This window comes from Sciurus carolinensis, chromosome 3, assembly GCF_902686445.1.
Source record: "Sciurus carolinensis chromosome 3, mSciCar1.2, whole genome shotgun sequence".
NCBI lineage: Eukaryota > Metazoa > Chordata > Mammalia > Rodentia > Sciuridae > Sciurus > Sciurus carolinensis.
This window is the reverse complement of record NC_062215.1, coordinates 124,031,295-124,050,752: the sequence shown is the minus strand read 5'-3', so window position 1 is coordinate 124,050,752 and position 19,458 is coordinate 124,031,295. Positions and strand designations below refer to the sequence as shown.

At 33.9% G+C, this 19,458-nt stretch overlaps 1 protein-coding gene across 4 annotated transcripts in view; it reads left to right on the top strand.

The window, feature by feature from the left end:
* Window positions 1–19,458, top strand: part of Chn1 (chimerin 1) — a 174,792-nt gene that overhangs the window by 85,712 nt on the left and 69,622 nt on the right. For 3 of the 4 annotated variants that reach the window (XM_047547157.1, XM_047547156.1, XM_047547159.1), the window contains one exon: window positions 16,507–16,795. In XM_047547157.1, the coding sequence (XP_047403113.1) occupies window positions 16,507–16,795 (289 nt within the window). Of the gene's footprint in view, window positions 1–16,506; window positions 16,796–18,759; window positions 18,784–19,458 lie in introns of those variants that run through there. The other variant, XM_047547160.1, reaches the window with a different exon arrangement.

Below are 19,458 nucleotides of genomic sequence, written 5' to 3'. Positions count from 1 at the left end.
CATGTTGTTTTCTCCTGCTGCCTTACCTTTTCAGTTAGCAAAACCTTTCTGCTACAAGATCTCCTGTACTACTTTTTCACTTAAAAAGACCTTGCTAACTTAAATGCACATTTAAAAGAAAATGAAGAAGATGGCAAGGTGGGGAGGTCTAGGAAGCAAAGGCGCCTGTCCTACTGGTAGCCCAAGAGGTTATAAAGCAGCATGATTCCCCAGGGACTTTCTGGGAATTTTCTAAGCAAGCCCAGTCTCCATTAAAATATCTAAAATTATGCTCTTGATTTTTCCTGTGTCATTATAACAGACAAAAGCATATTTGAGGTGATAATATCAGATAAGGGGCAATATTTTAGGAAATTACTGTTTACACATTTTTCTTAGCTCATAAATTTTCATATTATTGTAATACACTTAGATAAGACTAACTGGTGGCAGCTGTTGGGTAAAATGTTGTCATGGTATCACTTTTTAAAAATTTTTGTACTCTGACTTGATCTCATAGAAGAAAATCTCAGAATAACAGAAGTATATTATCTTTTGCATTAAGGGAAGAAAAGTGGCATTAGGTTTTACTGTAAGAAGTCAGATAAGAACTGAAACAGTTCCTTGCACAAAATAGATGTTTATTTTTTTCCTATGTTCAGGAAATGAGGCCTGCGGACATAGCTCATTGATAGACATTTGCCTAGGATGAGTGAGGCCCTGGGTTAGATCCCCACAAGCCTCCCCACCAAAAAAAAAAAAAATTGGGAGTTACTTTCATATTGTTGTAGCTCTTTACAAGGTGAGAGACCCAAACTAGTTCCATTTGGTTGCTTTCTTGCGTATGGCTTCCTAGTTAATCTCATGGTGCCCACAGAGCACCAGACTTTATATTCACATTCAAAAGGTTGAAGATCCACACCCTTCTCACTTATCATTTGTACTCCTACCAACAAGGCAAGGGAGGCCGAGAAATGGAAGCTTCAGTCTAGGGAGCCATGTTCACACCTGACAACCAAGGGTTCTGTAATTAAGGAAGGAGAGGGGAGAGGGTATGAAGGAGTATCAGCAGTATCTGCTATGGAAGGAAAAGGGGAGTTTCTGTCTTATTTTGTCTTATTTAGGAGCAGGTCAGTCATTTTGGAAAGACTAAGAGCTGGTTCCCTCCCTGCCTTTTTCACCCCATACTTCTTTTTATTGATAGTCCTAGAAGAGAAACAGGTGAAAAGAACCTCTCTCCTCTAGGTTGTGGGAACTATCTTGTTAGCCAGCTTTCAATTCCATTATAGTTATTTTTGTTTTCTATCATATCATGAGTTTGTTTCTAAAATAAAAGTGCACACAAAGATAATGTAGCTCAACTACTAATTACATGGACTGATGAAACTTTGTATTGCTTATGTGAAGTATAGAAGAGGGGGCTTATAAATTTTGGAATTTATTTTTATCCTCCCAATGGAAGTAACATGTCTTAGAAATGTTTATATACATATAAAATATACCCAAACTCAGATTTATCTCTGAAGATAATTCCATTATGTTCTTAAGGCAAGTACTGATGTCATTTACTCTTAGCTATTCAAAGGGAGACTTTGCCCTGCCCAAACACAGAAGAGTGAATGCATTTTTTCTTAGATTATAAGATGCAAAATAATAAACTCAATAAGCATAACAAGTGATTAAGATATTGCTTATTTTAGGAATTATCATCTTTTTATTCTTTAAATTCAGTGAATTTCAGAAACTAGAACATCCATTTTGAGTAAGAAAGAGCACAAGGTTCCAAATGATTATCTAACCTTTTCTATTCAGAGTTTGCCAGAACACACAGATTTCAGAACACACCAGTTTTAAAATTTGCCAGAATATATCAATAGAAGGGGGAAAAAATTCCTGTTTCCCTCCTTACTCCACTTTTCACTTTCATTTCAATAAAGTATACATATGATTTGAATGTTGCTATGATAAAAATGTAAATATCCCATTAGGTGATAGGTGTGTAATATATACACAGTTGGTGATATACGTTAAATTTAAGTAGTTGATTCTGACGTTTTACCCACAACTTCAAATTTTGAAGATTAATTGAGAAACAATTAAGTACAGTGCTTTTGGAAACAAACTAGAAGCACTAACACCCTTGACCATTGAAGGTTACATAAATGTTTAATGCAATTAATTGTATTTACTCATTTACTTTGCAAATGAGTAGGATGATGTGAAATCTACAGAATGTGGGCTTCTGTATAGTGATGAATGCATGTCTTTCTCAAAATTGTGTAAAAACATGTGTGACCATTTAACCATGAATTGGACTTATCTATCATAACTTTCAGCCCACATATATGTATTATTACTAAAATGATTTCATTGAAAAGTATATATTAAATTCATATACCTACCCTCTCTGCCCCAGCCAAATGTCACCATATGCTTTTTAAAACACTGTAACTTAATTATGTTTAGTTTTCTAAAAATTAACAAAGTTTAAGAAGAGGTGGCAAACTGATAACATTATGCCTTGAAAACAAATGAAACCAAGTATGGACTTATGGTTAGAAAGAGGGAACAGAATACAGATAAAAATGTAAAAAAAAAAAAAAAAAAGAGAGAGAGATTCCAAGTTTTCTCTTTTGCAAACTTAATCTTTGGCATATCTGGTACAGAGGAATTAATGAGTTGTGCAGCCGTACCCAATTGTATTGCAGGAATATAAACTAGGCTCTTTATTTTCTACTGGGGTTATAATAAATCTAGATAGATCTCATATGTAAAGGAGTACTTTTTCTCTCCTTTTATACTTTTGGTGGTGCTGGGGATCAAACCCAGACATGCTAAGCAAGTGCTTTTCCAGTGAGCTCTACCCACAGCCCTGTTTTTCTTAATTTTAGATTTAGCCTTTGTGACTTTGCATCATCTAACTCACATGAATTAAAAAAACAATTGAAGACAAAAATAGTAAAGGACTTTCTAAATGTCATGGACTCATCCATAAATATGGCTTTAGAGTTCAGTATAATTTTAACCACATGTTCAGTATATAGATTGGGGATATTCTGTTGTCTTTTATGAAAGATGTGTTTGGATTTACCAAGCAAGCCATGTTATTAATTTGTCTGAATGGATTGTCCTTCGGTTCTCCTAATCTATAATCCCATTCTCCTGAGTTATTATTGATATCTCTTTAAAATCTCTTAATAATTTTAAGTGTAATTACAGTATTTTAACTATATGCACATTGTGCAGCAAATCTCCAAAACTGTCATTTTGTATGAATGAAACTTATACCCATTGAACAACTCCATTTTCTCCTCCTTCCTAGCCCCTAGCAATCACCTTTCTACCTTCTGTTCACATGATTTTGACTACTCTAGAAGTCTCAAATAAGTAGAATCATGTACTCTTTCCTTGTGATTGGTTTATTTCACTTAAAATAATGTCTTCAAGGTCTGTGCATGTTGAAGCCTACGACAGAATTTCCTTTTTAAAAATCTGAATAATATACCATTGTGTATATAATAGCATATTTTCTTTATTTACTCATTTGTCATTTAGGTGTTTTTCAGATCATGACTGTCACCAAAGTGCTGCAGTGGACATGAGTGTTTCCAGTTCTTGGGAATACAGATGAGGAAGTCATTGTAGGGTCATGTAGTAATTCTATTTTTAATTTTTGGATGAATTTCCAAACTGATTTCCATATTGGTTATACTATTTTAAAATCTTGCCAACAGCATGCAAGGGTTCTATTTTCTTCACATCCTTATCAACATTTATTATTTTCTGGGTTATTTTGTTTTGTTTTCTTTTTTTTTGGTAGTGACCACCCTACTGGGTGTGAAGTGATATCTCTTTGTGGTTTTTATTTGCATTCCCTGGTACTAGTGATGTTGAACATCTTTATATATATTTCCTGGCTATTTATTTATCTTCTTTGGAGAAATATTTATTTCTTTTAATCATTATTTTTTGTCATGGAGTTATAGAAGTACTTTATATTTTTGGTATATTAACCCCTTATCGGACAATGGTTTGCAAATATTTTCTACCATTCTGTACATTTCCTTTTCACTCTTGACTATTTCCTTTGCTGCACAGAAACTTTTAAGTTCAGTGTGGTACAATTTTATCTTTTGGTACTTGTACTTTGGTGTCCTATCCAAGAAATCTTTGTTCATTCCAATGTCATAAAGCTTTTCTTCTAGGAGTTTTATAATTTCAGGTATTGTGTTTAGGTCTTTGGTGCTTTTTGAGTTGATTTTTGTAATTGGTATATGCAAGTTTCTTTTGCATGTGGACATCCAGTTTTCCCAACACTATCAGTCAAAGAGTTTATCCTTTCCCTATAGTGTACTGCTGGCATTCTTGTCGAAGAGCATTTGACCATATGCATGTGAGTTTCTCTGGGCTTTCTATTCTGTTCCATTGGTCTGTATGTCATTGTTTATAACCAGGTCCTTGTAGTTTTGATTACTGTGACTTCATTTTTTAAATAACTTAATTTATGTATGTATGTGTGTATGTATGTGGTACTGAGGATCAAACCCAGTGCCTCACATGTGCTAGGCAAGCACTCTACCACTGAGCCACAACCCCAGCCCCATAATATATTTTTAAGTAAGGAAATTTGAACCTATTTGGTGTCTTTTGATATTCCATATGAATTTTAGGATATTTTTCTATTTCTACAAAAGTGATATTGAAGTATGATAAGAGGTTACACTGAATATACAGATCGCGATGGATTGTATGGACATTTTAACAGTAGTAAGTCTTCTAATCTGTGAACATAGATGTCTTCCCATCTATTTGTGTCCACTTCCCAGTTGTTCATTTAGCTTTCAAATGTGTTAATCTACTTGATAGATTAATCACGAGGACTCTGAGCCCTTATAATCTAACCATTGCCTAAAAGCCCCACCTTTGTACACATGAGACTTTGGGGAACATTCCAGAAAATCACCTCATAAAGGCCCCATCTCTTAATACTATTGCTCTGGAGATTAAGTTTCAACATGAGTGTTGGAGGGAATCACTTAAACTTTTAAACCATAAAGTCTCCTCTTCAAGTTTCTGGAAAAGTTTAAGAAGGATTGAGATTAATTCTTCTTTTGTTTGGTGGAATTCTCTGGTCCTGGACTTCTCTGTTGGAAAGTTGTTAATAACTGAGTCAATCTCCTTACTCTAGTTACAGGTTTCTCTTGCTCTGTAATTCATTCTCAATAGATTATATGTTTATACATTTATTCATTTCTTCGAGGTTATACAGTTTGTTGGCATGTAATTTTTCATAGTAACTCCTTATAATCCTTTTTATTTTTGTGGCATCAGTTGTAATGTCTCTTCTTTCATTTCTGATTTTAGTCATTTGAGTCTCCTCTTTTTTCTTAGTTAATATAGCTAAAGATTTGTCAATTTTATTGATCCTTTGAAAAAACCAACTCAGTTTTGTGAATTTCTTTTTTTTATTAACTTTTTAGTTCTAATTTATTGTACATGATAGTAGAATACATCTATACATTTTGATAGATCATACATTAATGGAGTATAATTTCTCATTTTTCTGATTGTACATATTATAGAATCACATCAGTCATGCAGTCATATATGTACCTGAAGTAATAATGTCTGTTTCGCTCTACTATCCTTCCTACCCCCCTACCCCTTCCCCTCTACCTGATATAAAGTAACTCTGTCCTTCCCTAGCTACCCCACTACCACCACTCATGGTGAATTAGCATCCACATGTCACAGAAAACATTCAGCCTTTGGTTTTTTGGGTTTGGCTTAGTTGGATTAGCATGATATTCTCCAGATCAATGAATAAAGAACATGTGGTATATATATATGATATGATAGAAGACTACTCAATTTCTTTTTTGTTCTTCTACTTTCTATTTTGTTTGTTTCTATTGTAATCTTTATCATCATTTTCCTTCTGCTAGTTTTGAGTTTTAGTTCCTTTTTTCTAATTAGCATGTAAAATTAGTTTATTGATTTGAGATTTTTCTTCTTTTTTAGTGTAAGCATTCACCACTATAAACGTCCCTCTTGGTACTGGTCTTGCTGAATCCCATAAATATGTTTTAATGTTTTCATTTTTCTTAAGATATTTTCTAGTTTTCCTTGTCATTTCTTCTCTGACCCATTGGTTGTTTAGGAGTGTGTTATTTTCATGTTTTTGAATTTTCCTGTTTTCCCATTGCTATTGAGAACTGGTTTCATTTCATTGTATTTGGAAAAGATACTTGATATGATTTCATTCTTCTTAAATTTCTTAAGATTTGTTTTGTGACCTAACATGTGCTTGATTCTGGAGAATATTCCATATGCACTTGAGAAGAACATATATTCTGGCTGTTCTTGGATGGAGTATTTTGTGTAAGCCTGTTAGGTTCATTTGGTCTGTGGCGTTATTTAAATCCTTATCTTATCGATCTCCTATATGGTTGTTCTCACCATCTTTGAAATTAGGATATTGAAAAATGCTACTGTCGTTGTGTTATATCTGTTTCTCCTTTTAATTCTGTTTGCTTCTTATAATCAGGTGCTTTGATGTTTGGTGTATGTGTTTATGATTTCTATATCTTCCTGATGGATTGACCCTTTACATTATATAATTTCTCTCTTTGTCTCTTGTGACAGTTTTTTACTTGAAGTCTATTGTGTCTGATACAGGTTTGAACATTCCTGATCTCTTTTAGTGATATTTTCATGAAATGTCTTTTTCTATCCTTTGACTCTAAGCATGTATGTGTCCTCACATCTAAGGTGAGCCTTTCGTAGACAGTGTGTGGTTGCATCTTGTTTTTTTATTCATTCAGCCACTCTGTGTCTTTGTATTGGAGTGTTTACTTCATTTATGTTTAAGATCATTACTTGTAGGGAAGCACTTAAAATTGCCATTTGTTTGCTCTTCTCTCTCTTGGAGCAGCTTTCCCTCTTTTCTTCTCTCATCGTCTTCCTTTATATTTCATTGTTTTTATCGTATTGACATGCTTTGATTTTGTTCATTTTCTTTGCATATCTTTTATAGATATCTTCTTGGTGATTAGCAGAGGGCTTATGTAAATTATAGTTATAACAACCTATTTTAAACTGATAATTTAACTTCAGTCATGTACAAAACTCTACTCTTTTATGTCTCCTCAACCCCACTTATGTTATTAATGTTACAAATTACATGTTTACATATTCTTTATCCATTAACATAACTTTATTTCTTATGCTTTTGTCTTTTAAAATCTGCATCAAAATTAAGTGCAGTTTTATATATTTAAATATAGCTGTTTTATACATGTGTGTGTATGTATGTATATATGTGTGTGTTGTGTATGTATATACATATGTATAATGTATACTTCATATATTTGGGTGCTCTGATATCTGTTGCTAAGTACATATGTTTGTTTGTTGCTGCTGCACTGAGAATCAGACTTAGGGCTTCCTGAGCAAGCTCTCTACTGCTGAGCCATATCCCCAGTCCTGCTTTCACGTTGTTGATTGGTGTCCTAGCATTTCTTGTAAGACAGATCTAATAATGTTGAACACCTTCAGCTTTATCTGGAAGAGTTTTTGTTTGTTTGTTTGTTTATTTCATTTATCAAAGGACAGTTTTGCTGAATATAATACTCTTGGCCATTATTTTCTCTTAACACTTTGAATATATTAGTTTACTAGCTTTTAAACTGCAAGGTTTTGGTCAAGAAATATGATGATCTAATTGATGCTCCTGTGTACTTTCCCCACTCTTGTTCCTAATCTTTTTGTATACATTTTTATCCTTTTCTGAAATCCCTTCATTGTCTATATAAATACATACAATTTAGTCAGCTTTTTTGCTGCTGTGACTAAATGACCCAACCAGCACAACTATAGAGGAGGAAGAGTTTATTTGAGGGCTCACAGTTTCATAGGTCTTAGTCCATATAAGGCCAACTCCATTCCTTGGGGCTCAAGGTGAGGCAGAACATCATTGCAGAAAAGTGTGGCAGAGGGAAGCAGCTCACATCTTCAGGAAGCAGAGAGAGATTCCACTCTCCAGATACAAAATATATACCCTATAGCCACGCCCCTATTTCTACCTCCTCCAGTCACTCCCTGCCACTTCAATTAATCTCATCAGGTATTAATTCATAGATTGAGTTAAGACTCTTACAACCCAATCATTTCTCTTCTGAACCTTCTTGCATTGTTTTAATGTGAGCTTTTGGGGGACACCTTACATCTAAACCATAACAACATACTAATTAACATTTTTTTCAGTTAATTCATATTTCCATAGACATGAAGCTTTCTTTTTCTCTTGCTGTTTTCAAGATTCTTTTTTACTTTTGATAGTTTGATTATACTGCATCTCAGAGTGAACTTCTTTGTGTTTATTTTGGTTAGAGTACTTTGAACTTCTTAAACTTAGATGTCAGTTTCCTTCCTCAAGTTATAAGCAGATATAACATTTTATATAAGGGACTTGAGCTTTTACAAGTTTTGGTCTGTGGGGAGTCCTGAAACTGCTCTCCGATGGGTATCAAGAGACAACTACCTAGCAAGACACATACTAGTCCCTTGAACATTTCTCTGAAAAGCCAAAACACTATATGCACACTCCAACTCTTCTCCGTCCCTTGTAAGGGAAGAGCCATGAATCGGGCGTCTTTTCCCAATTACATGGAGCTGTGCTGGACTCTGTGTAGCTCTACAGGCCCTCTATTAATGCAGCAAGCTGTCCTTACTCTCCTGTGCTTTCAGTGTGCCCCCTGGCATCCAAACAATGCTGGTTTCATTAGCGCTGTGAATCAGGAAAGAAAAAATCTAGTCCCTCAGGAAACCCTCCAAAATGAATAGTTGTCACTTTTTCCCCACCTCACACAGAAGCTAGAAGCAGAGCTGACCTGAGCCAGCCTGGGAGAGAGGTTATTGCAGTTAAAGTGAAATGGTTTTCTTACTCTTTCAAAACAGTTCTTCTGGGCTCTGCATTTGCCTGGAATACTACAACTTCTTAACTGGTTTCTATAGTTCTTGTATTTTGACCCACATATTGATACACTGCCCTTATCTTATTGTACTGTTGATTTTGGTTTACTCCCACACAGATACACATACCCAGATGTCCTGACCTGCTTGAGTCAAGCAGAATAGCTGTCCTGTGAATGTCTTAAGTTATCTCCAGGCTAAAAGAGCTGCCTCTGGTTCTTGTCATCTTTCTGAGTGCATGTTCTTCCCTTCTCCTGCTCCCATCTGCTCTTGTTTCAGACAATTGTATTAGCTTTTGGCTCTGCTTCAGCTCTCCATTGTAGTCATTCTCTGTAACAGATTGACCCCTCCTGCTAGGATTTTGAAAATTTTCACTGAGTTCCAATAATTGTGTGCTTCTAGGTTTCAGGTTTCACTTAGAAATCTATTCATGACTTAGGTGTTTTGATTTTTTGGATTGGTATCTCTTCATTCAAGGTTATATTTGAGTCTCTATTAAGTACATTTACACTTGGATTATATGATTATTAATTTGTTTTCTGAAAAGATCTTTATTTGTTCCTTGAATATATCTAGACTGAAGGTAACTATCTACAGTAAATCTTCTTATTTGTCTCTCTTTTTAAAATGAACTGAGGTCCTCCCAGGCAAAAATAAACTTTATTCTTAGTTTCCTTGAGCCTGTACAGTGTTTAGCATCTACTGGGCTTATTCAGTAGAATTGCATTGAATTATAAATTGTCAGACTTTGAACACTCCCAGTGATACCATTCTTTGCATAAATAAGAAACTGCAGAAAGTTGTTTTTTTTCATTCAGATTATTACTCTTATTTAAGGATCCCTGAAGTGGACAGATATTTATGATTCCTTTGTTGTTTTGCTCATTAATAATTTCTTGAGTCTTTTCTCCAGATTTACAGTGGATAAAAAGTAGCAAAGTGGAAGAACACCATTGATAAACTGCAAAGAGGATTTTAAAAATATAAAATTATATCTGAGAACTAATTTTTCAGTACCAAGGGGCATGTTACATCATAGAAGGTCAACTTAGTATACTTCAATAGCTTCTGGGATATTACTGTATTTACACACTAAATAATATGTTACGATACAGTTGGATCATCAAGAAAAATATTAAATTTTATTCCATGTGTGATTCTTAGAATGTATAATACAGAAATGATTAAGTAAAAGCTTCATATTGTATATAGGAAATAAACAGGGTTATGAAAAACATGTATGTGAATGTATAGGTTTGTGTTTGTATATACATTTATACTCATATATATGTAAAGAACTCTACAAGCATTCAAACATGAATAACTCTATGCTTTTGTATATTTCTGTTGTAATATAGTGTGAATTTTTGTCCTAAAGTGGCACACTGATTTTAAGGAAGATTCACTTTCAGTAGAAGTGATCACCCATCCTCAAATAAGCCAAATCTAATTTTTAATCGTATAAACATATTGATCTTTTCTGTACCTACTCTGGTTTTCAAAGGTTAAAATATATGAACAATGCTTTTCTGTAAGTAAAAATATAAATTTATATAGTAGATGGATACAATATCAAATATGCTTCCTCTGGTTTAGTAATAAAGAAAAATGGTAGAAGTTATTATAATTGGTTCAGTGCATTAGAAAAATTTTTTATTGTTGATATGGAAAGCAGCTTCATGTTATACAGATCATTACACTTAGAGCATTACAGATGTGAATAACAAACTTTATTATGGTAGTTATCACTTCTTTCATGTCCAACAAGACTATAGTGATCTGGTTGTATTTTGACAGTTCTTTGTAACTCCCATGTGTTTTAAAAAATTATTTTCATTGTTATATATAGTTGACCAACTTAGGGGAAAGTACTAATGAAACCATTTACTAATTCTGTTCAACAGAGACTTACTTAGGGCATAATAGGTGCCAAGTACTGTGCCAGTCTCTGGTACTTGAAAGGTAAGCAAAACTAACAATCGATTCTCAAGGAATCAGAATTTGCTAACATATATGTATATATTTGCTAACATATATTTATTATATTCCCCCCAAAAGAGTGATTCCTAGGAAATATGTATATTTTACCGAGGAATATATCATGTATATTACCTAGGTTATTTATATATATGTATACATAAATATAAGTATACATAGTATATATGTATACATATGTATATATGCAAACACTGCTGCCATTGATTTTTTTTTTTTTGCGGTGCTGGGGATTGAACCCAGGGCCTTGTGCTTACAAGGGAAGCACTCTACCAACTGAGCTATCTCCCCAACCCCGTTGATTATTTTTATGTCTACATCTATACCTATGATAATAATCTTCATAAATGGCTAAACCTGAAAACCACGTAAATTTCCAGTAATGAAAAATTGTAGTACACATACTGTGATGATTAATTTTATGTATTTAAGAGACCCCAGCACATTCTTTTTTCCCATATTTAGGTGCATTTGGCTTTTAAAAACTGATCATTAGTTCTGAGATCTTGGGAGATGTGTGACAATTACAGGATGATGTCTCTATTCTTAAGTCTTTTCAGTTGGATTAATCAGATTTGGCAGACAAGAATCTTTCATTCTCTTGTCAGGAAAGGTGGAAGCTTTCTGAGAACCTAGTGGTGAAAAGAAACAGAAACCTCAATCTTCAGTATTTAAAACAATCGCTTAGTTTTTCAGGATGATTTCTCTTCTCAACTCTGCCTGGTGTCCCTCAATTCACATTCTGTCTGTTTCATCCAGTTCAGAGAACAGAACTTAAGTCTTCTGCCACAGTAGGGAAGGGGTAACATTTGGGATAAGGAATCCATGGGGCATGGAAATATCTGATTGCTTCTTAAACAGACTTTCAACTATCCTCCTATATTAGTTCTACCTTCCAGAGCTAACTAGTGCCATCTTGGAAATTTAGTTAGGCAAACAGGTTTGCTTCACTGGAAATAATTTCTTCTGCCAAAAAAAAAATCATCAGAAGTCGACATATTATAATACTTTTGCCCCATATTACCATTCAAAATTATATAGCAAGATAGACAAAAGTCATATTCTAACAAAGTTTGAGATGGGGGAAGCATTTTAAAGTCATATATAACTGTGTTCTCGGTTCATTAGAATTCATCTAAATTTATTGTTTCATACTGAATTTAATGCTTTATGATATTCTTGTGTGTTTTAACCTGTCCCCTAATGGTATGTTTATAATTATATGAATTTGAGATATTTATATTTATTTTAGCTTCTTTGACTCTGGTAAATAGCACACAAATATTATCAATAAAATGGTTTTTATATGTTGGTTTCTGGAAATACTTCTAACATCTTATTAGCTTAGATGAGTATGTTGTATATGTTTTGTTTTCTGTTTGTTAACAAAAAGCATCTGTTGTTAGCTTGTAGATTTCCTTTGAAGAGATATTTCCAAAGAACTTTGGCCTCAAATCAAAACTAATTCTCCATTTTAGAACAGTGAAGTGACATTTCAAAGGCTATTCTTTATATATAATTTCATTGTTTTGTGCTTCTATACTTTTTTGTTTGTTTGTTTGTTTTTGTACTGGGGATTGAACTCAGGGCCTCATGCATGTTAGGCAAGCATTCTACCAGTGAACTACATCCCTAGCCATAATTGAATTTTAATGAGTATGATTCATTTACTACAAAATAGAAAGGACTATATTAGGATTTTTGTTCATTTTTTTAAAAGTTAGATGTTAGAATTACATATTTTGAAATTCATCTGAATGCAACTGGACACAGCTTTAAACAACTTTTTAAAATATGAAAACCAAAACCTGGAATCACTGGTATAAAAGATCCTCCTTCTAGAAAGTTGTAATTATGTACAACAGTAGCAGTCCATACCATATTATCTCTGTCTTTTCTTTTTGTTAACTACAATACCACTTTGGAGAAAATGAATTTTTGTCCTGTTAAACTCTTGAGCTTATAGATTTTTCAAGTGTATTCACTAAGGAATGAAAAGCTATTAGTTAAGGGCAGATAAAAAAATATATGGGAAAATGGAAAAAGAAAATTCTATAGAAATGGAGGGGAAGTTATTTACTTTAAGAGTCTGTATACATCTCTACTCCACAGTCTAGAGGTCAGTAGTTGTCTCTATATCCATATAGCATGTCCTACTTTCAGTACGGGTTTATTTACTTACCTTTCTCTGTTGAATTCAGAGAACAGAGCACATGGAAAGACTGTTCGCTTGCTTCCTCTGTGCTTTGTACTCTGTGGTAGGCCCACTGTGTTTAACCATGTAGCATAAATTTTTTCAGGGACATCCAGAAGAAAAATGCATTCAGTTCCTCCTTGCTTTTGTGGATTGTAAATTGAACTAGAGCAGAGATGCTCCTATACTCCCCATATTGCCTGTTGTTTATTCAGCCATCTCCCATACATACTTACTGGCTCTCTTTTCTGTTTTATTTTATTCTGTTTTCCTCTGTAGGGGCCTAAGCAAACAGAGAAGAAGGGAAGCTACTATTCATTAAGCCTTTTATATGTGTAGCTTTGACTTGAATATTTTGATACAATTCTCACGACCACATATGGGTAGGGTGATGTTATTTTTTAGATAGGGAATCTGCAGAATGATTTTTCCAGAGTCACCCAACTAGAAAAAGGCAGGTCCAGAATTTAAATTCACATCTATCTGATACCAAAGTCTAAGGATTTATTAAACACATGTTGACCCTTGTATGTCCCTTGTCAAATCCTGTTTCAAGACTGCAGGGGTGCTTTTGCATTTGGATATAACTCTGGGATCTTATTAAGCAATGAGTTTTTGGTTTTTATAATGTGAAGACATATTGGATTCACTTGGTTTCATTAATTGCTTTACAGAAATATACAGCTTCTATGTAAGAGCAAGGTTACCCACACTCCTACATGTGATCTTAGCCAAAAGGTCGAGAAGCAATTATACACACTTTATAGTCATTTAAAAAAATCAATCTAAAGATGAACATTTTTAAAATTCAACATTTCAGGGCTGGAGATATAGCTCAGTTGGTCGAGTGCTCACCTAAGGTCCTGGGTTCAATCCCCAGCATGGAAACAAAAAAATTTAATACTTCATGTCTTTATGTTGATCTATTTTTATGTTTATTTCCCATTGGAGTTGCCAAGGAACAGGAACTTTATAATGAACTTCCCAATACTAAACAGTGTCTGGGTGCTTTGTTAAATAATTGTTGAATAAACGACTATCTGCCAGCAATAAACTTTCATAAGGAAGGAGTTTTTTCCTTTATCCTTATGTCTGGCATCCTCCCTTTTATGACTTTTCTTATGTAGAAGACACATCCATTACCCACCCTTCTCAAAGATCTTCTGTCCACACTCTGCACTTATGATCCCACAAAGTACTACATGCTTTTCAAATCAGGTCAAGGTAGTACAATCTCTGACACCCTATGCCATTATGCTATCCTTTAACTTCCTAAGTAAACTATCCTGTAACTTCCTTTCACTATCCTGTAACTTCCTAAGTAAAAGTGCAGTTCAGAGTAGGCAAGGAAAACATGCAGTTCCCTTGGTAAAAATAATGCTATTTCTTTAAAAAAAAAAAAAAAAAATCAAAATTCCAGTGGAAATTTGTGGGGCTTTTTTGTCCTTTGAGTCTAATTTTTAATCAAACCACATTATGAGTTATTTTAGTAATCAGATAGCTCCCTTAAGATTGAAAATGTGATTGAATTGGCAGACTGGAGCTGAAGTGCAGGCTGAGGAGAAATTGGAAATCATGAGGAGTAGCACTTGAAGTTACTGAACTGAGAAAGAAAAATGAACAAACTTAATCTCTTTTCACCTAACACCCGACTAGTAGCCAGAAATCCTCTTTCTGGGTAGATTAGGAATTAGCTCCTTGGAAAACACTAGGAAGTCCAGCCGTAGCCTTCTACTCTCGGTCAAAGCATCCTCACCCCTTCTAAAGCTAGTCCAATCCCCTTCCCTTCGTGCCTTATTTTCCTTATACACCTCAGATTTCCGAAAACAGTTGTAACAAGTGACCGACACCAGTGTTTGAATAGTCTGTATTTTAAGGTCAATACTCATGGTGGAAATGCCCACTATAAAATGGTAAGGCCCTGCAGGGGTAATGTCATCTGAGCACTCTTTGAAATACCTCTGATACAACTGAAATATAAAGGGACTTAATGATAAACCATACTATGTGTGTTAATTGAAAGACCTTATAAAAAGTGTAAATTGACTTTCTATGTTTGTTTATAAGTAGCAAATAATGTATATGGGCAAAAAGTAGTATGTTAAGCTAAAAAAACTTAATGTTTAATTTTGATATGTAAATTTTACCTTCCTAAATTTTTAGACTTAAATTATAATGTAGATTTACTTGGAAGAAATGGGTCTTTAACCTTAGAGGAAAGTAAAGTGAAGATCAAGAAAGTATAATTATATGGATCATTCATATGCATGCAAATCAAAATGATTGCTTTTGAAGAACCAAAAAATGGATAAATTATATGTTAAAAGGTCCAGCATGGATAGTATGTTGGATTCTAGAGTAAATAATAATTAAAGTCTAATTTCTTTAGACAAATTCTTTCCAATTTGTTTAGGTTCTTAATTAGGCTCACTCATGGTTACCTTCAGGAGACCATGACACAGGCAACCCTTGGTGCCATTTGGCATCAACTTTTATTAAAGTTGGTGCACTTTCTTGTAAGGACGTTGATGCCAGTCATGCCAGCTTGGATCCAATTCTGAGGTTTGCTGCAGGAAGCAAAAAACTGAAATTATCATCAAAGGAAACCATCCCTCCCCATTTGTTAAAGCATGTCATCAAAACATGACTCAAAATTGAAAACAGAGTTTCTGTAGGCTGATAGTTTATGACTTATATGCCCCTACTATTGCAAACATTTCTTGCCCAGCATAACCAGCAGACACAGAAGAGTGTGTAAAAGGAAGAATAAGTCTTTGGTCAGAAATAACAAAAGTATGTTTCTGTGCTACCCTGTCCTTCATGACTCAGGTTCTGGAGTCTGCTGTACTTTAAATGATTGCTGGCATCATACTTAGATGAACCCTGAGTGGGACTTTCCTGTTAAAAGACATGAATGTTGGGATCTAAAGATCATTACGTTTTTTTAGGAAAAAAAAAAAGTCAGTATGGAAATTTCATGTATTACATTGTTAACCAGTTGAATATTGAATGTATTTTAACAGGGTATGAGATATGTTTTCTCCTGTTTTTCCTACAGGCATAGTGAAATAACTTAAGAAGATAAACAAGAACAAAATTTTCCTTCTAGGTTTAGCATGCTTTTGGCTAGTTATCCCCAGTTATTGCAGGTTCATTTTTGTATTCAAAAGTTTAATTTCACATATTCCAGGTGATTCATGGATATTAGCCATCGCTTATTTAATCAAAGAGACATACACAAACAAAACAATAGGGGTTTTTTGGGTTTTTTGTTTTGTTTTGTTTTCTCTTTTGATTATTTTGTTTCAGAAAGAATTCATTTGCTTACTTTTCTTAAAAACATCTTTCCCATTTCATTGAGGCAGATTTGGAAGTCAAACCAGAAACTTCAGGCTCTACTACGATGGCAAGCACTTTGTTGGGGAGAAACGCTTTGAGTCCATCCACGATCTGGTGACTGATGGCTTGATTACTCTCTATATTGAAACCAAGGCAGCAGAATACATTGCCAAGATGACGATAAACCCAATTTATGAGCACATAGGATACACAACCTTAAACAGAGAGCCAGCATACAAAAAACACATGGCAGTCCTGAAAGAGACACATGATGAGAGAGATGCTGCAGGCCAGGATGGGGTATCAGAGAAAAGGGTAAGCTACCATAAAACCACACTGTATCTTTTTCTGTTTGGGGTCCTTTTCAGAAAGCCATTATTGCCAGGATGATTCATTTTTCCACACGTGCTTTAAGAAGTAAATTTATTTTCATTAATGTCTTGTTTCTGTGATGCTGAGCTTTGCATATATCTATTTCTTGTTCAGCTAAATATGCCAGGTATTGAAGTCCTGATTATCTGCTACTTTATCAGTTTTATGGTTTTAAAAATGTTAGAAAAATGACCCCATTAAAAGAGTTGTGGGGTTTGAGTCCAAAACATAACTTACCATCAAGTAAAAAATAGTTACAATTATATCAGGAATTGAGGAGATTACACTATGGATCAAAATTACTTTTTTGTTTTCCTTAAAGATAATTCACTTTATGAATAGTTCTGTTCATTAGTGAGATAATTTGCTTATTTTTAATACACAAGATTTAATTCAGTCTATTAATAACTATTATATTATTTTGGGAATCAGTCTTACATAGTGGGAGAGTTTCTCTTACTATTAAAAATAATTAAATCTGAAAGATTTACTTTAATTATAAAAGGCAGTTGAAGTTTTATAACTGTCATTTTATTTGTGATATATTTCAGTTTAACAAGAAGTTTTGATTCTTTAGTATTAAGATTGGTTTTGAAAGTATTCGTCATTCTCTCCCACACCCTGACCCCCAAAAGAGACCAAGAAAAATTTCTGATGTTTTATATTATGTGGAATTTAGTTGAGGGAATGTTATGTATTCTTATTGGAACTATATTAATTTTTCTGTTACATTTTTTTGTTTTTTCAAGGATCTTCAGTTGTTAGATTAAAGAAAAGCAGTAGATTTTGAGTTTGGATTCTGTCACCAAATAGATTTGTGTGCAAGTTATTTAATTTCTCTGCGCTTTGATCATCTTAGTTGTAAAATTGTATAGTAATCAAGTTGTGATTTTGAATGAAATAACCTGTATGAAGCACTCAAACTTATGGCCCACAGTAAGTGCTCAATATGAGTTTTGTGATCATGTTACTCTAACAGCCATATTACTTCAAAGCAGCATCCTAAAACACTTCTAGTTAGTTTAGATTATTTAGGTATAGGATGGAAAGTTAGAATGTTCATTTACAGTCCAAATTTTAGTTTCTAGCAGAGCTTACTTAGATTGGTATTTTGTGGCTACATAGTAACCAATGTTTTAAATTATGGACTGTAGAAATTTTGTTTTAAAAAATGGTTTTTCATATACTCATATTTGTTAGAAACCACTAATCTAGTTTGGAAGTGGCCAGAATTAAAAGTTGTAAGTGCATTCTATATTTAATTTCACTGTCACATTTCCATTTTCTTACTGTTGTTTGATCTTCCACTCATAGCATTTTCAATGATGCTTATATTTTGATATTTAATACTGACATTATATTTTATGCAGATGTGATAGAATATTCTAAGTAAACATTTGTGCAATATCTGTCTCTCAAAGCTAATCAGCCTAATGATAACCTATGCTAATGTATTGTGTGTACTTTTCAACTCCTAAGGACTTGAGCTAAAGACATTTAGCTATTTAACATTAGGCCAGTCATTTAACTTACCAGGGCCTTGGTTGTGCCACCTATAAAGTAGAATGATATTCACAGAAGCAGGAGATGGATAATGCCTAGAGGACCATTTTTGCCCTAGGAGCCATGATTCCTTTGTATTCTCGCAACATCACATGTTACATTCTGTGGATTTTCTTGTGCTGATGGCCAGTCATAACTAGAGTGAAATAGTTGGCAATGGGAAGTACATCTCTCCAGTAGGACTTAATTAAGAATGATTCAAAAAGTACTCTTTCCTTTAAACTGCATGCATCTTAAATCTAGTTAGCTTAAAGTCTACTCACTCAAAAATAGATTTATTTTATTTACAGGTGTCATCCAACAGGACAGGGATGATGACCTGTTCAACAGCTTGAAACATTGATTCCCTGTCACAATGGATGACATTTGTAAGTAAAGACAATCATGTTTAATTAATTTAAAATATCTATTGACACAAGTATGGTTTAATAAGTATTTTAATGGGTCCTTAGTAGCTAAATCCCCTCTTGTCTGAAAATTCTTAGCCTCAAAAAGTCTTAGCTTAGGGGTGGGGAGATAGCTCAATTGGTAAAGTGCTTGCCTTGCAAGCCCAGGGCAATGGGTTCCATCCTCAGCACCACAAAAAAAAAAAAAAAAAAAAAAAAAAAGAGGAGTCAGTATGCTGTTATGGAAAGGATTCTAGTATGGGAATTGAGAGCTGGATTCTATTTCTGCTACAGGAGTGGATTTTTGTGTCTTGTCAGGCCAACTACTTCACTTCTAAGACTGTTTCCCCCTCTTAAATGGGAGAGGTTTGAACCAGATGATCTCCAAAATAGGATTTTTAGAGTCTGTAATCCTTCGAGAATTGTAAATGTTACAGGAAAGAGACAGCACAATACTTGAACACCCTAGTAGGATCTTGAAAGCTTATCCACCAGCTAATTGTACGACTTCGGTGTCATTCTGTCGGGACTTGAGTTTTTTGATATGAGATAAGGTATTTTTTATAAAATGTTAATTCCACAGAATTTTAATAAACACTTATTGAAAAAAGGTTTTGTACTCAAATAGGCTGGACAGAAATTAAATTTTAAAATAAC